Consider the following 19,300-nt stretch of genomic DNA (forward strand, 5'->3'; position numbering starts at 1 on the left):
GCCTGGCTATGTGGAGATTGCTGCATTAGCACCACAACTACGGAGGCGGTGCGGTTCTCTTGAACCTGACACTTCTTGGGTTCTGGCAACACCAATAACCCACAGCTCCCAGCACCATGCCTCAAGGGGGACAGGACAATGCTTCTTTATCGTCACTAAATGGTTGGCAGAAGGATCTCTCAGTGCTGAAGATGAGGTTGTCAAATTCACACACTTCCTCAGTGTCAGGTCCTATGTTGACTGGTCCCGAGGCCCTGCCTAGGTGCCCGATGTAGAAGCAGGTGGAGACTTCCTCCATGCTGGTGCACTCCCAATGTCAGACTGAGCTCTAACAACCATCAATACTGATGCTTCCGATGCAGACGTTGATGGACCAGACTGCACCAAAAAGCTTCTTGAGCTGGGCCTCTCTAGTTTTCTGGGTCCTTTTCTGCATATGCAAACAAAGAACACAGAGGAGTTCTAGGCCCAGGCACTGCAGGCAGCAACTATGGGAATCGGTTCCAGAGATGGCCTTGTTGCACCGGACACAGCATTTAAAGCTGCTGGAAACTTTTTTTCTGGACACGAACGGGAAAACCACCAATGCAAAAATTAAATGGCTCAATGATGAGGGCAAAGGAGCTCACCTGCACAGAAAAACCTTGATATTACCTGGCTGATGCTGAGCCTAATGGTGCTGTGCTCTAGAGTCGGGTAGGAAGGCACCCGAGCATGCATAAGGTCCTGCTTGTCCTCGGAGAATAAATTTTATAGTTTCCTTTATGCTTAATTTTGTTATGTTTTAATCATTTTTATGCCATTGTTTTTATGCAGGACTGCTACTTGTGTTTGCATCTCATCTCAAGCACTTCTGCCAATTAAGCATTTCATAGATCTTTTAGATATTTTCAAGTTTACAATGTACCAACCCTGACTGTATCCCATTTAGTACTGAATACAACAAACAAAAAATGCTTATACCATGGAAAGAAACATTACCTTGATAACCACTAGTGCTAAAGACACTAGACAAGGTCTGTAGGGCTTTTCCTATCTTCTGATATTCCTTTGGTAATGCTTGAGAGAAATGAAGAAAAAAAAAAAAAACAACATTTGTAACCCAGAGAAAATCAAAGTAAGTATCAAGTTCCCCCTTTCAAAAAGTCCAATCTGCAATTTAAATTTGGGATTCTAAAATCTTATTTTACATGGATACCAGAGCTAATGAATTGTGCACTGCATCACATAAGCTTGAGCAACCCCCCCCCCCCCCCCACCCCCCCGAAAAAAAAATAAGACACAACAGGGAATCCAGACAGTTGCATTGGTCAAATTAGATCAAACTGCTCTATTTCAGAAATACTCTTGTGCAGCAAAAAGAGACTATTCCACACAGCATTGTAACAGGGTTAGTTATCCTTACTGTATCTAATTTCTATTTTGAGATAGCACAAATTGTTACATGAAAACTATCTAGTCTTGGGTAAGAACCAATTGCCTGAAATAGTATGGCATCAGTTTGCAGTAACTGAAATTCACTGATAGGGTTAGAATAGCGTAGTCTAACACATCCCTCTATCTTTCAAATAGGAATCATATACAGTGATGTGAAAAAATATTTATCCCCTTCCTGACTTCCCTATTATAGCAAATCAATTAAAATCAATTAAAAATACAGTAGGAAAAGGAACACAATTATTATAGGACAGAAAAAGGAAGAGAGAAAAAAAAAAGGAAAGGGAGAGGGGGCCAGTGAACTTGCAATGCAATGCTGCAATCTATAGGGGCGTTACTGGACACTAGCTGGAAAAGCTACGCTTTTAAGGCCACCCAAAATTTAAAGTAGGATGTTTCAAGGTGCATTTATGATGGTAGAGCATTTCATAAGGAGGGCCATATGCAAAAGAATGCACTGGTTCTGGTTAAGTCAAGCCATGCAGCTCTGGGAGAAGGAATGTGGAGATGCCGCTCATTTAAAAAACATAGAAGTCTCAGTGGGGTGTATGGAGCAACAAGGGTTGCTAAGTAAGATGGAGTGCCAAAATGGAAATACTTGGTGAAAAATCCCTGGCTTCTTTACCCTGGTGAACAGGTTCAGTCACATTTTCCTCTAAGAGGAAAGAGTTCTTCTGTATTTCCTGATATGAAAAGCTTGACCACAATGCTTTTGGTGGAACGTCAAAATAGATGAAGACTGTATCTTACCTCGACAGTTTTCAGTATCCACCAGTTTAATGTCACAAGGGGTCAATGATTTGCCTAAATTCGGGCCTCCTCTCCTACTGGAGGGATGTCCAGCATGAATACTGGAACTCTGGTTAGGTTCTCATGGAGCAATCAAAACCCTATCTCAAGCTTTGGCTGCAGAACTGGCTGGCACTTTTGGGCCCTCTGTTGTCTAAGATGAGTGTGAGGTCCCTGTCTTGATTGAGAAGAGTGGAAGGAAGGTGGTTCCTATACCTCTGGATGTAACAGGATCTCCTCTGCCCTCCACTGTGATCCAACGTTGTTACTTTAAACTATGTTTGATTCGATTGATTGGATCCTTTTTCTATCCCCCTGCTGTTCAAACATTAGTCCACTCTCTTGTCCTCAACTTTTCACTGTAGAGGAGTCTGAGGCAGGAAGATTTACACCACATTCAATTAATTCAAACAATTCTATCAAACTGATTACAGGTTCGAAGAAATTTGTTCATCACCCGTTTCCTTAAAGATGCACACTGGATACCAATCACACACAGAATCATCTATAAGATTCTTCTTTTAGTCTTCAAAATAAGGGGTACTGGCTTCCCTCTTTTTTTGGCACGTCCTGACACCTTATTCTCCATCATGTGCTCTTTGTCCATCCCAATGGCGCCTCCTAGTTATTCCTTCATTTCGACAAATTAGATACAACACCATGCATCATTTCTTTCAGTCACCGGCTCCACCATATGGAATGCTCTACCCTTGCATCTTAGATTGCAGACCTCTCTAGAGAATTTAAATCTGACCTAAAAACATTTCTTTTTGAAGGTGCTTTTGTTGACAGCCAACTCAGACCTACTTCTCAATCTTCTCTGCTGTCTTCCACTACTGCCCCATCTTTCTTATTTATTGTAGATCCTTTTCCTCCCTCCTACATTGTCCACCTATTCTTTTTTCCTCTTTCTTTTTTATTATCTGTTAGGATTGTAAACTGCTCAGATACGCTACTTAATGTGCGGTACAACAAGTGCTTAATAAAACTTTGTGGAGGTCAGGTCAGAAGTGAGCTTGAAAATGGTCTTAGGGGGATCACTGTGCTCAATTGGCCACTGTTGGAAACAGGACACTGGGCTACATGGACTATTGGTCTGACCCCATATGGCTATTCTTACGTTCTCATGTTCTTATGCTTGATGAGAAAAACAAATTGCTGAATCTTATCTCCAAAGAGATTCTCTTCATGGCACTGCACATCACTGCATATCAACTCTTAGGTCCTGAGTGTTCAAGTCTCCATGAACCAACAACCATTACAGAAGCTCTCAATGCCATACTGAAAGATAGGTTGCTCAGACCATGTGTTTTCTGCCTCATCCTTTTGCCCAGTAGTGAACACAATTACTTTGTTTTCTCTTGAATGAAAATGTCAGCAATTTCCTCTATACTGTCAGGTACAGACTGGCCAAATTTTGATTTTGGTGCTGAAACTGGCCCAAAATCCAGATTCATTTTTTTTTTGTTTTGGCTAAAAATGCAAATGTGTTTTCCGCTGAAATTGAAGCTTCCTGCCCCCATTCTGTGCCACCACAAGCACATCCCCATAGGCAAACCTCTCTCATCTCCCCCCCTTGCAAAAACACCTGTCCCTCTAGGCTGCCCACCAACTCTGCCCTGCCTCATCCCACGCCCACCCCCATTCATAGGTACCCTCAGGGCCTGCCTTCAAAAAGCTTTAGTGGTCTAGTGGCCTCTTCAGGGCAAAAGTGACTCCAACAACTTGGAATCACTTCTGCCCTGAAGAGGCCACTAGACCACTAAAGCAAGTTGTTCCTGCCACTGTCGGCTCTGTAGTCAAAATGGCAGCTTCGACTTCCCATAGAAGCCTCACAAGACTGCAGAGGGATGTTGCAGAAGCCATTTTGAGATTGAAACCAGAATGGGCACGAGCAATCAGTCGCTCCTGGGCATGCCAGTTCCAATCTCAAAATGGCTGCTGCAACATCCCGTGGCAGTCTCATGAGGCTGCTGTGGGTAGTCACGGCAGCCATTTTGACTATGAAGCCAGCAGGGGCAGGAGCGACTTGGGATCAACTTCTGCCCTGAAGAGAGAACCAGGACTTTTCAAAGGCTCCTTAATTTTCCTTATATTTATAAAATCTTTGATGATGGTGCTTGGATATCCAGGAACTCTACCTCCACCTCTGCAAAAAAGTTATTATCTCCCTCAGTTAGGTCTCTATCTCCACCTTTGCAAAAAATGTATTCTCTCTGTCTTAATTAGGTAAACCTGAAGACAGCTCCACCCCATTATATGTTTCAGCAATATTGGAGTCCTCAGAAGAGGTCAAGGGCTGATATATATCACTGGCATAATATTTTTTCTTCAGGACAAAGAATTAATATTGAAACTGTATTACCATGTGAGAGAGATAATTTTTTTCAAGGAGGGATGGTTCAGATTTTTCCAGCTGTTTAGGAGGAAGAAGTTTCTTTAAAGCAGGCTGTATTTTCAATAAGGGGAACTTTTCAGTGAAGATTTCCCTGTAAATGTGTTACTTTGTTTGATATTGTTTTTTATGAGCCATCCCAATTGAGACGCATCTTAGAAGGGAAAGGAGCTCCTCTAATTTATGAATTCTGGGGCCTTAAAGTGCAGTTCAGCTATTTCAGGACACAAATCTGCCAGTAGAAAATAATCACTCATTTCTTCTTCATTACATGTTATTTATGACTGCCAGCTTCCTATGGTTTGAGATGCTTCCATATCTGGACTATGTTTAATAATTTCATCCCAGTGTCTGGGTTTATTGCCTTTGTTTTTTGTAAATGTAATCCAAGTTTCTGATTCAATAACCGCTCTGTTTAGTAGATTTCTTTGATACTGTTGCTGGTTAAAAGCAGTGATGCAACACTAAATTTATTTACTAAGCTTTCCTTCCATTGATACAGAATGGGAGGGGAAATGAGGTAAATAAACTGTTCTAAATCAGGAAATCCTTGTCTATAAAACACTCCCTCCTTCTTCTGATTCCTCTTTACTACATAAGCCATAAAGTCTACTTTTCATATTAAATGGCAGAACACAATACAACTCATGATTGCAGGCAATTCTGCAAGGAATAGTCTCTGGTATAGAAAGTTATAAAAAGTCAAAGATAACTTACGTCCTGTACACCTCTTCCAATGCTCCTGTCCCACTGTCAGCAGCTCTTTAACACCATCATCCATGGCTCTTGTAAACTTGCTCACAGCCTCGCACTTCTGCTCTCTGTAGAACAGAAAGTATGCAAAGTGCAATCAGCAAAAGCATTTTTCTATTTTATATATTATATACTTTCTACAGCTCCAGATTCTTTGATTTGTTCTTCAGTTTGCTCTATTAATTTTTAACTCTTGTGTAAGACACAAGAGATTATACATTTTACTTACAGATGAATGATACAAGAAACATTATTTCTAAAATGTCAGCACTTCCCACACAGTATTTTATTTATAGCATGCAGAATATGGCACAGGGACCAGACAGAGATATTAGCACTGGTCCATGCATGCTGAAAGAGGAAGGCAGCAACAGTGTTGGCCCGTGTGAGCCAGAAAAAGAATGAACAGCATCATTCTGTGGATGGGAATGAGGAGGATATGGCAATTATATCTATGGGCTGAAAGAAGACGTTTGACCCAGGTTGCCTAGAACAGTGTATCCCAAGCCCAGTCCTGGAATACCCCTTGCCAGTCAGGTTTTCAGAATATCCACAATGAATATGCATGAACTTGATTTGCATATACTGCCTCCATTATAAGCAAATCTCTCATGTATATTCATTGCGGATATCCTGAAAACCTGACTGGCAAGGGGTACTCCAGGATCGCACTAGGGAAACACTGGCCTAGAAGGATGGGTCACGATGGAGGAGAAAGTAGGGGATGAAAAAGTGGCAAAAGTCAAATCTAAGGAGAATGCTGGCATATGGGGGGGCGGGGCTGTAGCTCAAGCTTGGGGAGGAATAGAGCAAGTTGGTGTGTTCAGCCTGGTACATAGCTGGGAGCTGGTATTTCAATTCTGGGGGGCAGGGGTTACCCCTACACAATATCCCTGGGGAAATTTTGCACAATAATGAAAAATTCTGCATCTGAATAATTTTAAATTGTACTATGGGAATTAACTATTGCTGGTGTTTGTTTTGACAAGAGGTCGCAGTTTTTTAAAATATTATGCACAGAATTACCCAAAATAAACATACTTTTCTAACTATAAGGTTCATTTACTAAAGCATTTTCCATTTGTAAAGCATATTTTATGTGCAGAAAAGATCTTTACAACTATCTTTTCCTTATCAAGCTGTTAACTTTTGGTGTTCTTTACCTATTATGCTAAGGACAATGCCTACATATTCTTCTTTTCAAAAATGTGAAGACTTATTTCAGAAATTTAATGTCAAATTAATTTCTGCATTTGTATTTGGAATCCACATTGAACCTAATTGCTGGGAGTTGGCAGAATAGAAATAATACATATATCATAAAATGGATGTTAAACTACAGAAGGGTATACACAAAAAAAGCAAGCACACTGCAAAACTGCACTTTTAACTGAGCTAAGGCATTTTCAAGGGTGTAGCTGTGACGTATCATTTATAAAACAGAAGCATAAAAGAGTGCATGCACAAATTTATACCTTCTTCAAAGAGGGTCTAAATTCATGCAAGAGGATGTGGGTGCTACTGGGGGGTCATTGTACAAGGTTATTTTATAAAAAGGTATGCAGATTTCTGTGTGGCTATTACAAAATAAGCACCTTTGTCAATTTCTTCATAAAGGTGGTTAATAATTGCCAAAACAAATAAAAATTTTAAATAGGCGCCCTACTATACAGCTACCCGTAATTGTGTAAGGCTCTCGTCTTTACAGTTTGTGCTATCCTATACATTGCTGCATCTGGCTGCTAACTTTTCCATGTTGCTCAAGCAACATGAGATAGCAATGAAAAATATGTTTCTCGACAACGTTGACTTACTACATAAGTACATAAGTATTGCCATACTGGGACAGACCAAAGGTCCATCAAGCCCAGCATCCTGTTTCCAACAGTGGCCAATCCAGGTCCCAAATACCGGGCAAGATCCCAGAAAAGTTCAATACATTTTATGATGCTTATCCCAGAGAGTGGAAGAGTGGCCTAGTGGTTAGGGTGGTGGACTCTGGTCCTGGGGAACTGAGTTTGATTCCCACTTCAGGCACAGGCAGCTTCTTGTGACTCTGGGCAAGTCACTTAACCCTCCATTGCCCCAGGTACAAATAAGTACCTCTATATAATATGTAAGCCGCATTGAGCCTGCCATGAGTTGGAAAGCGCGGGGTACAAATGTAACAAAAAAAAATAATAGCAAATTGGTCAGAAGTAGAGCATCTATTTAGAGTAATGCATGCCTCTGTGGTGATTATTCATATATTCACAAATAATGGAGGGGGAGTCTCTTAAGTCTACACAGCTGATTTCACTTCACTGCTTGGTGAATCTTAGCTTGTGTGTGTGCTTATAAATCATAGACTCGCCTACCTCCTCCTTACTACAAATTCTATGTTTCTCGTGTCTTATCTCATTTTATCTCACTCTGAGGCAATCTTAACAATGCTGATGGCTACACATCACTTATCTGTATCAGCCGGTGTGCCCTCTTTCCCCAACAGGTGCCTGTTTCGCTGGAAACGCGTTGTGAAGGGGGAGTCATAGCACCGGACCATTTCACCTTTCTCGTGCCGACTTAACGCCATCAGCTTATCCCAGAAATAAGCAGTGGATTTTCCCAAATCTATTTAATAATGGTCTATGGACTTTTCCTTTAGGAAGCCGTCCAGACCCTTTTAAAACCCCACTAAGCTAACCACCTTTACCACATTCTCTGGCAACGAAATCCAGAGTTTAATTACACGTTGAGTGAAGAAACATTTTCTCCGATTCATATTAAATTTACTACTTTACAGCATCATTGCATGCCCCCTAGCCCTAATATTTTTGGAAAGAGTAAACAACAAATTCACGTCTAACGTTCCATTCTACTCATTATTTTATAGACCTCTATCATATCTCCCCTCAGCCGTCTTTTCTCCAAGCTGAAGAGTCCTAGATGCTTCAGCCTTTCCTCATAGGGAAGTCGTCCCATCCCCTTTATCATTTTCTTCGCCCTTCTTTGCACCTTTTCTAATTCCACAATATCTTTTTTGAGGTGCGGCGACCAGAACTGAACACAATATTTGAGGTGCGGTTGCATTATAACGTTCTTACTTTTGTTTTCTATTCTTTTCCTAATACCACCTAACACTCTATTTGCTTTCTTAGCCGCCGCAGCACCCTGAGCAGAGCATTTCAATGTATCATTAACAACGACACCAAAATCCCTTTCTTGGTCGGGGACTCCTAACGTGGAACCTTGCATTACGTAGCTATAGTTCGGGTTCCTCTTTCCCACATGCATCACTTTGCACTTGCTCACATTAAACGTCATCTGCCATTTAGACACCCAGTATAGCCAGTCCTCGTAAGGTCCTCTTGTAATTTTTCGCAATCCTCTCGCGATTATTAACAACTTTTAATAACTTTGTGTTGTCAACAATTTAATTACCTAACTAGTTACTCCCATCTCTAAATCATTTATAAATATGTTGATTCAGCTGCATGCAAAATATTAAATTTCTCCATAAATCTTTCCAATCATTTTGATAAAACAGAATATAATGTCACACTCACATGGAATGCTACACACAATGAACAATATGTCAACACCATTTGCTTGTTACCTCTGATCTGCAATAACAAAATGAAGTGGGAATAAAAAACAGGATTCCCAAGACTGGACCACAACAGATGTCCCACCTGAAACATCTGAATCAACTTTTGGTTCTCATCTCTGATCTGCATGCATACTTTTACTCAGAGAGTGGACAATTTTTGAAGAGGCTACATATCCAGATTAGTAGTTTTCTAACACTCAACTCATGAAACAACCTTGAAGGTGCTAGCACCTGACTCTGAGTATCTTCTTAATCTTAGAACATTGCTGCTAGTTCTAACTACATATGTCAAACAACATCTATGCAAAGGTGACCAAGTAATTCTTCTCCAATTCAATATATCGGCGGTGTTCAATGAGTTGATCACACACATTGTTAACGCCTGGATCAGATGGGAATAACAGGGACTGTGCTCAAATGGCTCAGTGAATTCCTTCAAATCAAAGTTATTCTGTCAAGCAAACAACCAACTTTCTAACTTCTGGTCTCCTAACTGCGGGTTCCACATGGATCTCCCCTCTCCTGTTCAATCTCTTTATGTCATCCCCTACCTCTATACACTTGGGACTACTATTATCCTATGTGGATGACACCCTGCTTTTCTTACCAGCGACAGCATCATACATAGATCCAATTCTGTCTGTAGTGAATGGTATGACTGCTGTCAGCACCTGGGCCCTGACCAATAAACTGAAATTGAATGCGCAAAAAACCAAGGTCCTGTGATTCCGAAATTAGGGAGTTCAGGTCCAATCATCAATATCCTTTGACCAATGGTCAAATATTTACAGTCGAATCTGAAACCAGAGTACTAGGGGTCTTAATTGACTCTTCACTCACTTTCCCATATTAACCAATTATGGAAGAAAATGCTACTCAAAATGAGACAGCTATGTCTAGTCAGTCATTCTTCAACCAAAAACCCTTCGCACTAGTCCAAATGTTAATCTTACTTCACTTGGATTACTGTAATGTTCTATTTCTTGGTATTGTCAATATTAGAAAAAACTGCAAATAATACAGAACACAGCTGCTAAAAATATACACAGATTGAATAGATATACTAGTTTTCAACTGATCTAAACAAACCACACTGGTTTCCTATAGCAGAAAGACTCGGGTTCAAAGCTGCTTGTTTAGTTTTTTCCAAATCCTACAGGGCTTCACCTCTTAACTGCTGCCTGAGGGACCCTTTTACTAAGCCACGTAGGCGCCTATGCCGGCCCAACGCACATCAATTTTGAGTTACCACTCGGTTACCTCGCGTGGCCCTTGCGGTAATACGCGCGTCTGCTACATGCGCTGGAAAATAACTTATTTTCTGGCGCATAGCAGAAACCAGGCAGTAATCATCATTCTACACGTGTAAACATTATCACACGGTTAACACGTGAGACCTTCCCGCTAAGTCAATGGCTCGCAGTAAGGTCCTCAGACCCAAAATGGATGTGCACCAATTTTTATTTTGCTACACGTCCATTTTCAGGAAATATTTTTTAAAATGCCTTTTTTTACAGGCGTGCTGAAAAATGGTGAGGCAAGATTTCCCTTCATTAAATCCATGTTGGCTTTGTCTCACTAATCCATGCTTTTGAATATGCTCTGTAATTTTGTTCTTATATAGTCTTCTACCAATTGTCTGGCACCAATGTCAGCATTGGCCACCCTCCAATCTTGCAGAAATATGCTAGATTTTAAAGATAAATTGCACATTACTAAATAGTTCCGCAAGTTCATTTTTCAATTCTATCACTACTCTGGGATGAATACCATCCTGTCTAAGAGATCTGCTACTCTTCAATTTGTCAAATTGCCCCATTACATTCTCCAGGTTTATAGAGATTTCATTCAGTTTCTATGACTCGTCAGCTTTGAATACTATTTCTGGCACAGGTATCTCTCCCAAATCTTCCTCGGTGAAGAAAGAAACAAAAAATTAATTTAATCTCTCAGCTATGGATTTGTCTTCCTTGAGCGCCCCTTTATCTCTCGGTCATCTAGCGGTCAAACCGATTCTTTTGCCGGCTTCTTGCTTTTAATATACCTTAAAATGTTTTTACTGTGTGTTTGCTTCCAACGCAATCTTTTTTTTTTTAAGTTCCTCCTTGCCTTCTTTTGCATTTGATTTGCCATTCCTTATGCTGTTTCATATTATTTTCAGTGGGATTCTTCTTCCATTTTCTGAAGGATTTTCTTTTAGCTCTAATAGCTTCCTTCACCTCACTTTTTAACCATGCCAGCTGTTTGGTTTTCCTTCCTCCTTTTTTAATACATGGAATATATTTGTCCTGGGCTTCCAGGATGGTATTTTGAACAGCATCTACGCCTGATGTAAATTTTGACCTTCGCAGTTACTCCTCTTTTTTTTCACCGTTCTTCTCATTTTATCACTGCTCATTTTAGAAAGTTAAATGCTAACGTATTGAATTTCCCGTGGTGTACTTAATTCAAAGCCGATATCAAATCTTATCATAATATGATCACTGTTATCAAGTGGCCCCGGCACATTACCTCCTGCACAGATCATGTGCTCCACTAAGGACTAGGTCTAGAATTTTTCCTTCTCTTGTTGGCTCCTGTACCAGCTGCTCCATAAAGCTGTCCTTGATTTCATCAAGGAAGTTTACCTCCCTTACATTTACCCAGTCAATAGCTGGGTAACTGAAATCACCCATTATTATTGTGTTGCCCAGTTTGTTAGCTTCCCTAATTTCTGAAAACATTTCTACATCTGTCTGCTCATCCTGGCTAGGTGAACGGTAGTACACTCCTATCACTATCCTTTTCCCCTTTACACATGGAATGTCAATCCATAGGGATTCCAAGATATGTATTGTTTCCTGCAGAATTTTCAATCTATTTGATTCAAGGCCCTCCTTAACATACAATGTTACCCTCCACCACTTCGATCAACCCTATCACTACAATATAATTTGTACCCTGGTATGACAGTGTCCCACTTGGTATCCTCCCTCTACTAGGTCTCAGAGACGCCTATTATACCTAATTTTTCATTTAGTGCAATATATTCTAACTCTCCCATCTTACTTCTTAGGTTTCTGGCATTCACGTATAGACATTTCAAACAATGTTTGTTGTTTCTACATTTTGCTCAGCAGTTGACTGTATTAATTTGCAACCTTTTGTCCGATTTTTATTTAAGGACACCTGATCTACTATGGTCTCTTTTGCAACCTCGCTATTGGGGTACTCTATCTTCCCTGTTTTGGTGATATATTTTAAAGATACCTACTTCCAAACCATGTGTTTATGAATGACTGTTGGCCTTGCCACAGGTTCTAGTTTAAAAGCTGCTCTATCTTCTTTTTAAATGCTGATGCCAGCAGCATGGCCCCACCCTGGTTAAGGTGGAGCCCATCCTTCTGGAATAAGTTCCCTGTTCCCCAAAATGTTGCCCAGTTCCTTACAAATCTAAAACCCTTCTCCCTGCCCCATCACCTCATCCATGAATGGAGAATCCAGAGCTCTGCCTGTCTCTTGGGCCATGTGCATGAACGGGGAACACTTCGGAAAATGCTAGCCTGGAGGTTCTGGATTTGAGCTTTCTATTTAAGAGCCTAAATTTGGCTTTCAGAACATCTCTCCCATATTTTCCTATATGGGAGAGAGGTACCCACATGTACCAAGAAAGCCAGCTCCTCCCCAGCACTATCTAAAATCCTATCTAGGTGACCAGGCAATCCTCACATCCACCAGTAACCTACATGCCTAATAATCAAATTACTAACTACAACAGCTGTCCTAACCCTTCCTTCCTGGGCAGTAGCTCCTGGAGACACATCCTCAGTGGGAGAAGATATTGCATCCCCTGCTGTGCTGATCCTGGCTACAGGATTACTTCCATCTGCACCAGGGTGATGCTCTCCTTTTAGAAGACCTCCCTCATCCAATGCAGAACAGGGGCTGCCAGATTGGAGGTGGGATTTCTCTACAACATCCCTGTAGGCCTCCTCTATGTACCTCTCTGTCTCCCTCAGCTCCTCCAAGTCTGCTACTCTAGCCTCAAGAGAATGGACTTGTTCTCTAAGAGCTAGGAGCTCTTTGCATCAAGCACACACAGATGACCTCTCACCAACTGGGAGATAATCTTACATGTGACACTCAATGCAAAAGACTGGACAGCACCCCTCTCGCTGCTGGACTACTATCTGCATCTTAGTATTATAGGGATGTTTAATTAAAACTTCTTAAGGTGATAGGGATATCAAGATAAATATAAAGAGCCTTATGATTATATGGTGTAATTGTAATCTATTTAGTGTTTGCTTCTCAGAAGCAAATTAAATGTAATTAAAACTCTAATGAAGGGAGACCATGTGATGCACTGAGTTGGCAAGACGTGTTTCTGCGCTCTCTGAGGCCCCCGTGCTCCTTTTTAGCTTAGAAACCGTCCTACCTTAATACAAAAGCTCTTTGAAAAGCATATATCGAATGGACAAATACCTGGCAGTGAAAGTAGGCACAATGGCAGGCAAAGGCGTGAAAAAAGATAAAGAAAAATTGCGCATAGCTGAAAACGGAATGAAGGAGAAGCCACTTCCAGGAGGACCAGTCTTCTCTGTGGAACAGCTAGCCCAATTGAAGATGGTGATTAAAAAAGCTCTAGAACCGAAGTTTGCAAGGTTAACAGATCTTAGTATCTACACCTGCTACACCATTCTGTTTGTCAGCAAAGTAAACAGCTCTGATAGAGATGTTTCAAGAAGCTGCCCAAATCTACATCTGGATTGCTTGTTGACAGAGGCAATACATCGCTACCTGGCTGTCCGTGTGAACGAATATTACCAGACCAAGGATACGGTTATGGAAGGCTTTGAGAGCATTCCAAACATGTCACAATTCTAGGAGGTTCATATGATACAGCTCTCAGAATTACTGACTGTGAGTAAATTATCTATATGTATGCAAAAAAGGAAACTTCAGAAAATAAAGAGACTGCAGGTGTGTGCTGGTGTGCCAAGGTTATACTTCAAGATATTGAGACTTTACAGTTAACAAGTCTTAAGAGGCTTGACAGTAAAAAACCAAAGTACTACTACTACTACTTATTTCTAAAGCGCTACTAGACGTACGCAGCGCTGTACACTTGAACATGAAGAGACAGTCCCTGCTCGACAGAGCACAATCTAATTAGGACAGACAAACAGGACAAACAAAAGATAAGGGAATATTAAAGTGAGGATGAGTGAATAAGGGTTAGGAGTTAAAAGCAGCATCAAAAAGGTGGGCTTTTAGCATAGATTTGAAGACGGCCAGAGATGGAGAGCTTGAAGGAACTGAAGGAAGTTTCAGCAGGACAAGCGTGCCTTTAAAAGAGCCACCTGAACTGCATTTAATCAAACCAGGAAAGTTACGCTTGTGAAGAGGCAGATTCATGTAAGTTAATCAAACCAGGAATGAAAGGGTGAATCAAGTAAAAGCCAAACGTTCTGGATGTTAACTGGTCTGCACACAAGCCAGCCTTTAGCTAAGAAAACCAATGTTTGGAACTTTAAGTGCATTTATCAGAAGAGTTAAGTTTGTGAAGAGGCAGATTTGTGTGAGTTAATCAAACCAGAAAGGAAAAGTGAATCATGTAACTCTGCTTGTATTGTTCTGGATGTTAACTGATTTGCATTCAAATGAACTTGTAGCTAAGAAAAGCAATGTTTGGGACTGTTTAAGTGCATTTATCAGAAAAGTTAAGCTTATGAAAAACAAAGAGAAGATTTGTGGAAGTTTAAAACCAGAATCTTTGAGAGACTGTGCTAGCACTGACCACATTCCTAAGAGCAATTAAGTTAAGTACCTCCTTTTGTCTTTCAAGCACCTTTCCCTGCTCAAGAGCAACTCCTCCCCTCTGGGTCGTCAGCAATCAAAGGCAGCCAGAGAAGTCAGAAGGAAAACTGTTTTCGTATTGGCAAATCTATGAAGATTTTAACATTTTAAGCAAGCATAAGAAGGATTAAGAAATGAAATTAGCTTAAAGTGACTGTTGTAGAATTGATCAGAAACTTTGAAGCAGGATATTAGAGTGAGACGGAATCCTCCAACTTGAGTTCTTTGTGTTGCATTTGTCACACCTCTGTGCTAATTACCTTGAAGGTGCTTTGAAGTTCCCCCCTTCTTCCTCCAGCCAAAGCCAGAAATCTGAGCCCTGAAGATCCTCTGGGCAAGGAGGGTGGGAAGCAATTAGTTGCTAAGAGACTGATTGAGGGAGGACCCTGACTCAGAGCTGCTCTCCCCCCTCCTATCTCCTCTGCTCATTATCTTATCACTGAAACCTAATCCAGTACTGATCTCAACAGCTTGAAAGGCAGACCCTCTTCTTAAGTCAGTGAAGAGAGGAAAACAACTGCAAGCAAGTCCCAGCACAGCTTTCACACCGAGTAGTCTCTACACCTCTAGCCTCCCCTCATACAAGAGCAGACTCCTCACTTAATCAATACAACAAACAAACAAACAAAAGCGACCAGTCAGAACAGCTGGCAAGAAAATCAATGACAGGATCTAAGGGAATTTCGAACTGCAGATCAAACTCATCAACTGACGAGGCAGACAATGAAAGTGGCCCAAAACAGCCCAACCAGGTAACACACAGCCACACATCGCCTAACCGAAGGAAAACATACTGAGAAATAATGCAGGCAGACAAGATTTCAAACAGTCATACACAAACAAAAACCAAGTCATGCACTAACCTCATGCACACACACATATATAACCCCACGAAATTAACCAAAGACTAAGCCTGAAATAACACACAAGACCAGAACACCAGACTCCAGTCATCAGAACTGTCTTATTAGTAGCCCACAGTGAAAAGAAACCAAAATGAATACCTTCAAAATACTCCTAATAATCTACTCCTTAACACTGATCCACTTAACACTAACCACCCCTCTTGCAGAAAGTAACATTATACGAATACTATACAATCATTAAAGATTGATCAGATACACCACACCTCATCAAACTGACAACAACTTAAACAAAGGAAGAACACCAACATGCGGAAAACCACTACAGAATGCAAAGAAGGATCCAAACAAACTCACTTCAACAAAGAAACGACAACTAATAAAAGTCCACACAACACCAGACTCAGAAGACCCATTCCAAACAATCCAAGTGGGCTACATCAACACCAAATCCGCAGTAAACAAAACAGAAATACTAACAGACTGGATCATGGCAGAAGGTCTTGACCTACTCTTCATCAATGAAACATGGATCCACGACCAAAAGGACCCCATAATCCTAGACCTGTGCCCTCCAGGATACAAAAATCACACACTGGACCAGAAAGGAAAAGAAAGGTGGAGGCATAGCACTAATCTATCGATCCCACTTTACCACCAAAGCTACTGCCGAGTCCATGACACCTTAACTTGAAATTGCCTCAATCAGAATCCACAACAAAACCCTACGCGATCATTTGAATTGTGTCTTGTTTTACAGACCTCCAGGGTAATTGGAATGCAGGCCAGACTAACTTCATGGGCTTCATTTCAAACACATGTGTAACCAACTCCAATGTACTAGTATTAGGAGACATCAACCTTCACTTAGAAGACCCAAACTCAATCAACGCATGAGAATGTAAGGAATTCCTCCACCTATAGGATCTCAAATGGCCACAAATGCAAGCAACCCACGTCAAAGGGATCACACTTGATCTTATCTCACACAAACTTTCAACAGACCAGAACCTAATAATAACAGATATTAAATGGACATAAACACCCTGGACTGATCACTACAAATTAAATTTATCCCTACACTGGCGGAAGAAGGGATTACACCAAATACAAGAACACACATCCTACAGCACAAGAGGTCGAGTAGACACGAAAACATTCTGGCAACAGATATACAACAATGAATGGACAGCACAAACAGACTCCATATATTACCACATGGAATGGGATAAAAGATGCAAATGCATACTAGATGAAATAGCACCCTTACGAACAAGAGCTTCACGTAAGCATAACTCGATACCATGGTTCAATGATGAACTGAAAAAGCTAAAAACACAATTCAGGAAACTCAAACGAGCATGGAGAAAAACAAAAGACGAACACACACTCAATACATGGAAAAAAACCACAAAGAAAATACAAATACGCAATAAGACAGAACAAAAGATCATACTATAAAACTAAAATAGGGACAGATTACAAAGACACAAAGAAATTATACCAACTCGTGAACAAACTCCTAGACACCAACTTGGTCACTACATCGAATACATACATCCCCCATCTGCAGACAAACTTGCTAAGTTTTCAATGAAAAAATTGCAAACCTGCGCAGCACGCTATGTCAAAACAACACTGACATCGAAATCTTCCTTAATGAGTTGGACCCAATCACTGGAGAATACCCGGCTGACCGAACCTGGTTAAAATTCGCCCTCCTTACTGTTGATGCAGTTGCACAGGCGATCAGCAGGTTCTCCAACGCTCACTGTAAACTAGATACCTGTCCCAACTACCTAATGAAATCCGCCCCTGACCGCTTCATAGCAGACCTCACATGCTTCAGCAAGGTCTCTTCCCTAAGGAAAATGGCAATATCCTACTCACTCCGATACCAAAAGACATCAAGAAAAAAACAAATGAAATCACTAACTACCGTCCAGTAGCATCCATTCCGTTGTCAGTCAAACTGATTGAAAAGATGGTAGCCAAACAACTTACAGATTATATAAACAAATTCTCAATATTACACGAATCACAGTCAGGTTTTCTCCCCACTCCACAAGCACAGAAACAGTACTACTCACTCTCCTAGCCAAATTCAAGCAGGCAATAGCAATAGGCAAAAACATCCTCCTCCTCCAATTCGACATGGTAAACCATAATATATTATTATTATTATTATTATTACTTGTTACATTTGTATCCCACATTTTCCCACCCATTTGCAGGCTCAATGTGGCTTACATAGTACCGAGAGGCAATCGCCAGGATCGGTAGAGGAACAAATACAATTAGATGTTGGGGTCGAATAAGGTAGGTAGATTAGGCACATAAGGGTCAAAGATAGGGAGGGGAAAACAGTGTCCAATACGAGCTTTGGATTTGCTACATAAGTTTGGGATTGGCAGAAACATACTTAGCTGGATGAAGGGTTTCCTAACCACAAGAATATATCAAGTAAAATCAAACTCAAACATATCATCACCGTGGAAAGCAGACTGCGGAGTACCACAAGGATCACCGCTATCACCGATCCTCTTCAACCTAATGACCCCACTAGCCAAGTCCTTATCCAACCAAGGCCTTAACCCCTTCATCTATGCAGACGACGTCACAATACGACATTATGACATTGATTGTTTGTTGAATTGTTGTATGTTTTATAGACTGTTGTACGCCACATTGAGCCTGCCCATGGGTGGGAATATTGTGGGATATAAATGCTACAAATAAATAAATATATATACATTCCTTACAAATCTAAACTGACAGAAATCACCAGCGAAATCAAGATCAGCTTGAACATCATGGACTCTTGGGCAAATGCATTTCAACTAAAAGTAAACAAAGAAAAAAACACACTGTCTCATCCTCTCATCCCTACACAGCGCGGATAACCCCACAATTATCAACAACCCAGATTACACCCTCCCTATCTCAGGCAGCCTGAAAATCTTCGGCGTTACAATGGACCACAACTTATCACTAGAGAGCCAAGTGACATCCACAACAAAGAAAATGTTCCACTCAATGTGGAAACTCAAACACATGAAACAATTCTTCCCGAGGGGAACATTTCGCAACCTGATACAATCAATGGTACTAAGCCATGTAGACTACTGCAATGGAATTTATGCGGGATGCAAAGAACAAACCTTAAAGAAACTTCAGACCGCTCAAAACACGGCAGCTAGGCTTATCTTCGGAAAAATGCGATTTGAAAGTGCAAAACCCCTTCGCGAAAAACTACACTGGCTCCCAATCAAAGAACGCATTGCTTTCAAAATCTGCACTCTGGTTCACAAAATTATCTACGGTGAAGCTCCAGGATACATGACAGACTTGATCAACCTACCAACTAGAAACACATTCGAATCAACACAAACGTACCTAAATCTGCACTACCCAAGCTGCAAAGGACTCAAATACAAATCAACTTACGTGTCCAGTTTTTCCTACATAAGCACACAACTGAGGAACACATTACCAAAAGCCTTGAAAACTATGAACGACCACCTAAACGTTTGGAAAACACTAAAAACTAACCCGTTTAAAAAGGCATACCCTACCGATCCAACATAAATGCCTGATCTCTGCAACACAACAAAACTAAAGAACGTAATAGACATA

At 40.9% G+C, this 19,300-nt stretch overlaps 1 protein-coding gene across 1 annotated transcript in view; it reads right to left on the minus strand.

The window, feature by feature from the left end:
- SNX9 (sorting nexin 9) overlaps positions 1 to 19,300 on the minus strand; it is a 378,115-nt gene that overhangs the window by 56,554 nt on the left and 302,261 nt on the right. The window contains 2 exon segments of the mRNA XM_030198382.1: positions 982 to 1,059; positions 5,339 to 5,442. Of these exon segments, the coding sequence (XP_030054242.1) occupies positions 982 to 1,059; positions 5,339 to 5,442 (182 nt within the window).

Source organism: Microcaecilia unicolor, chromosome 3 (assembly GCF_901765095.1).
Source record: "Microcaecilia unicolor chromosome 3, aMicUni1.1, whole genome shotgun sequence".
Taxonomy (NCBI): Eukaryota; Metazoa; Chordata; class Amphibia; order Gymnophiona; family Siphonopidae; genus Microcaecilia; species Microcaecilia unicolor.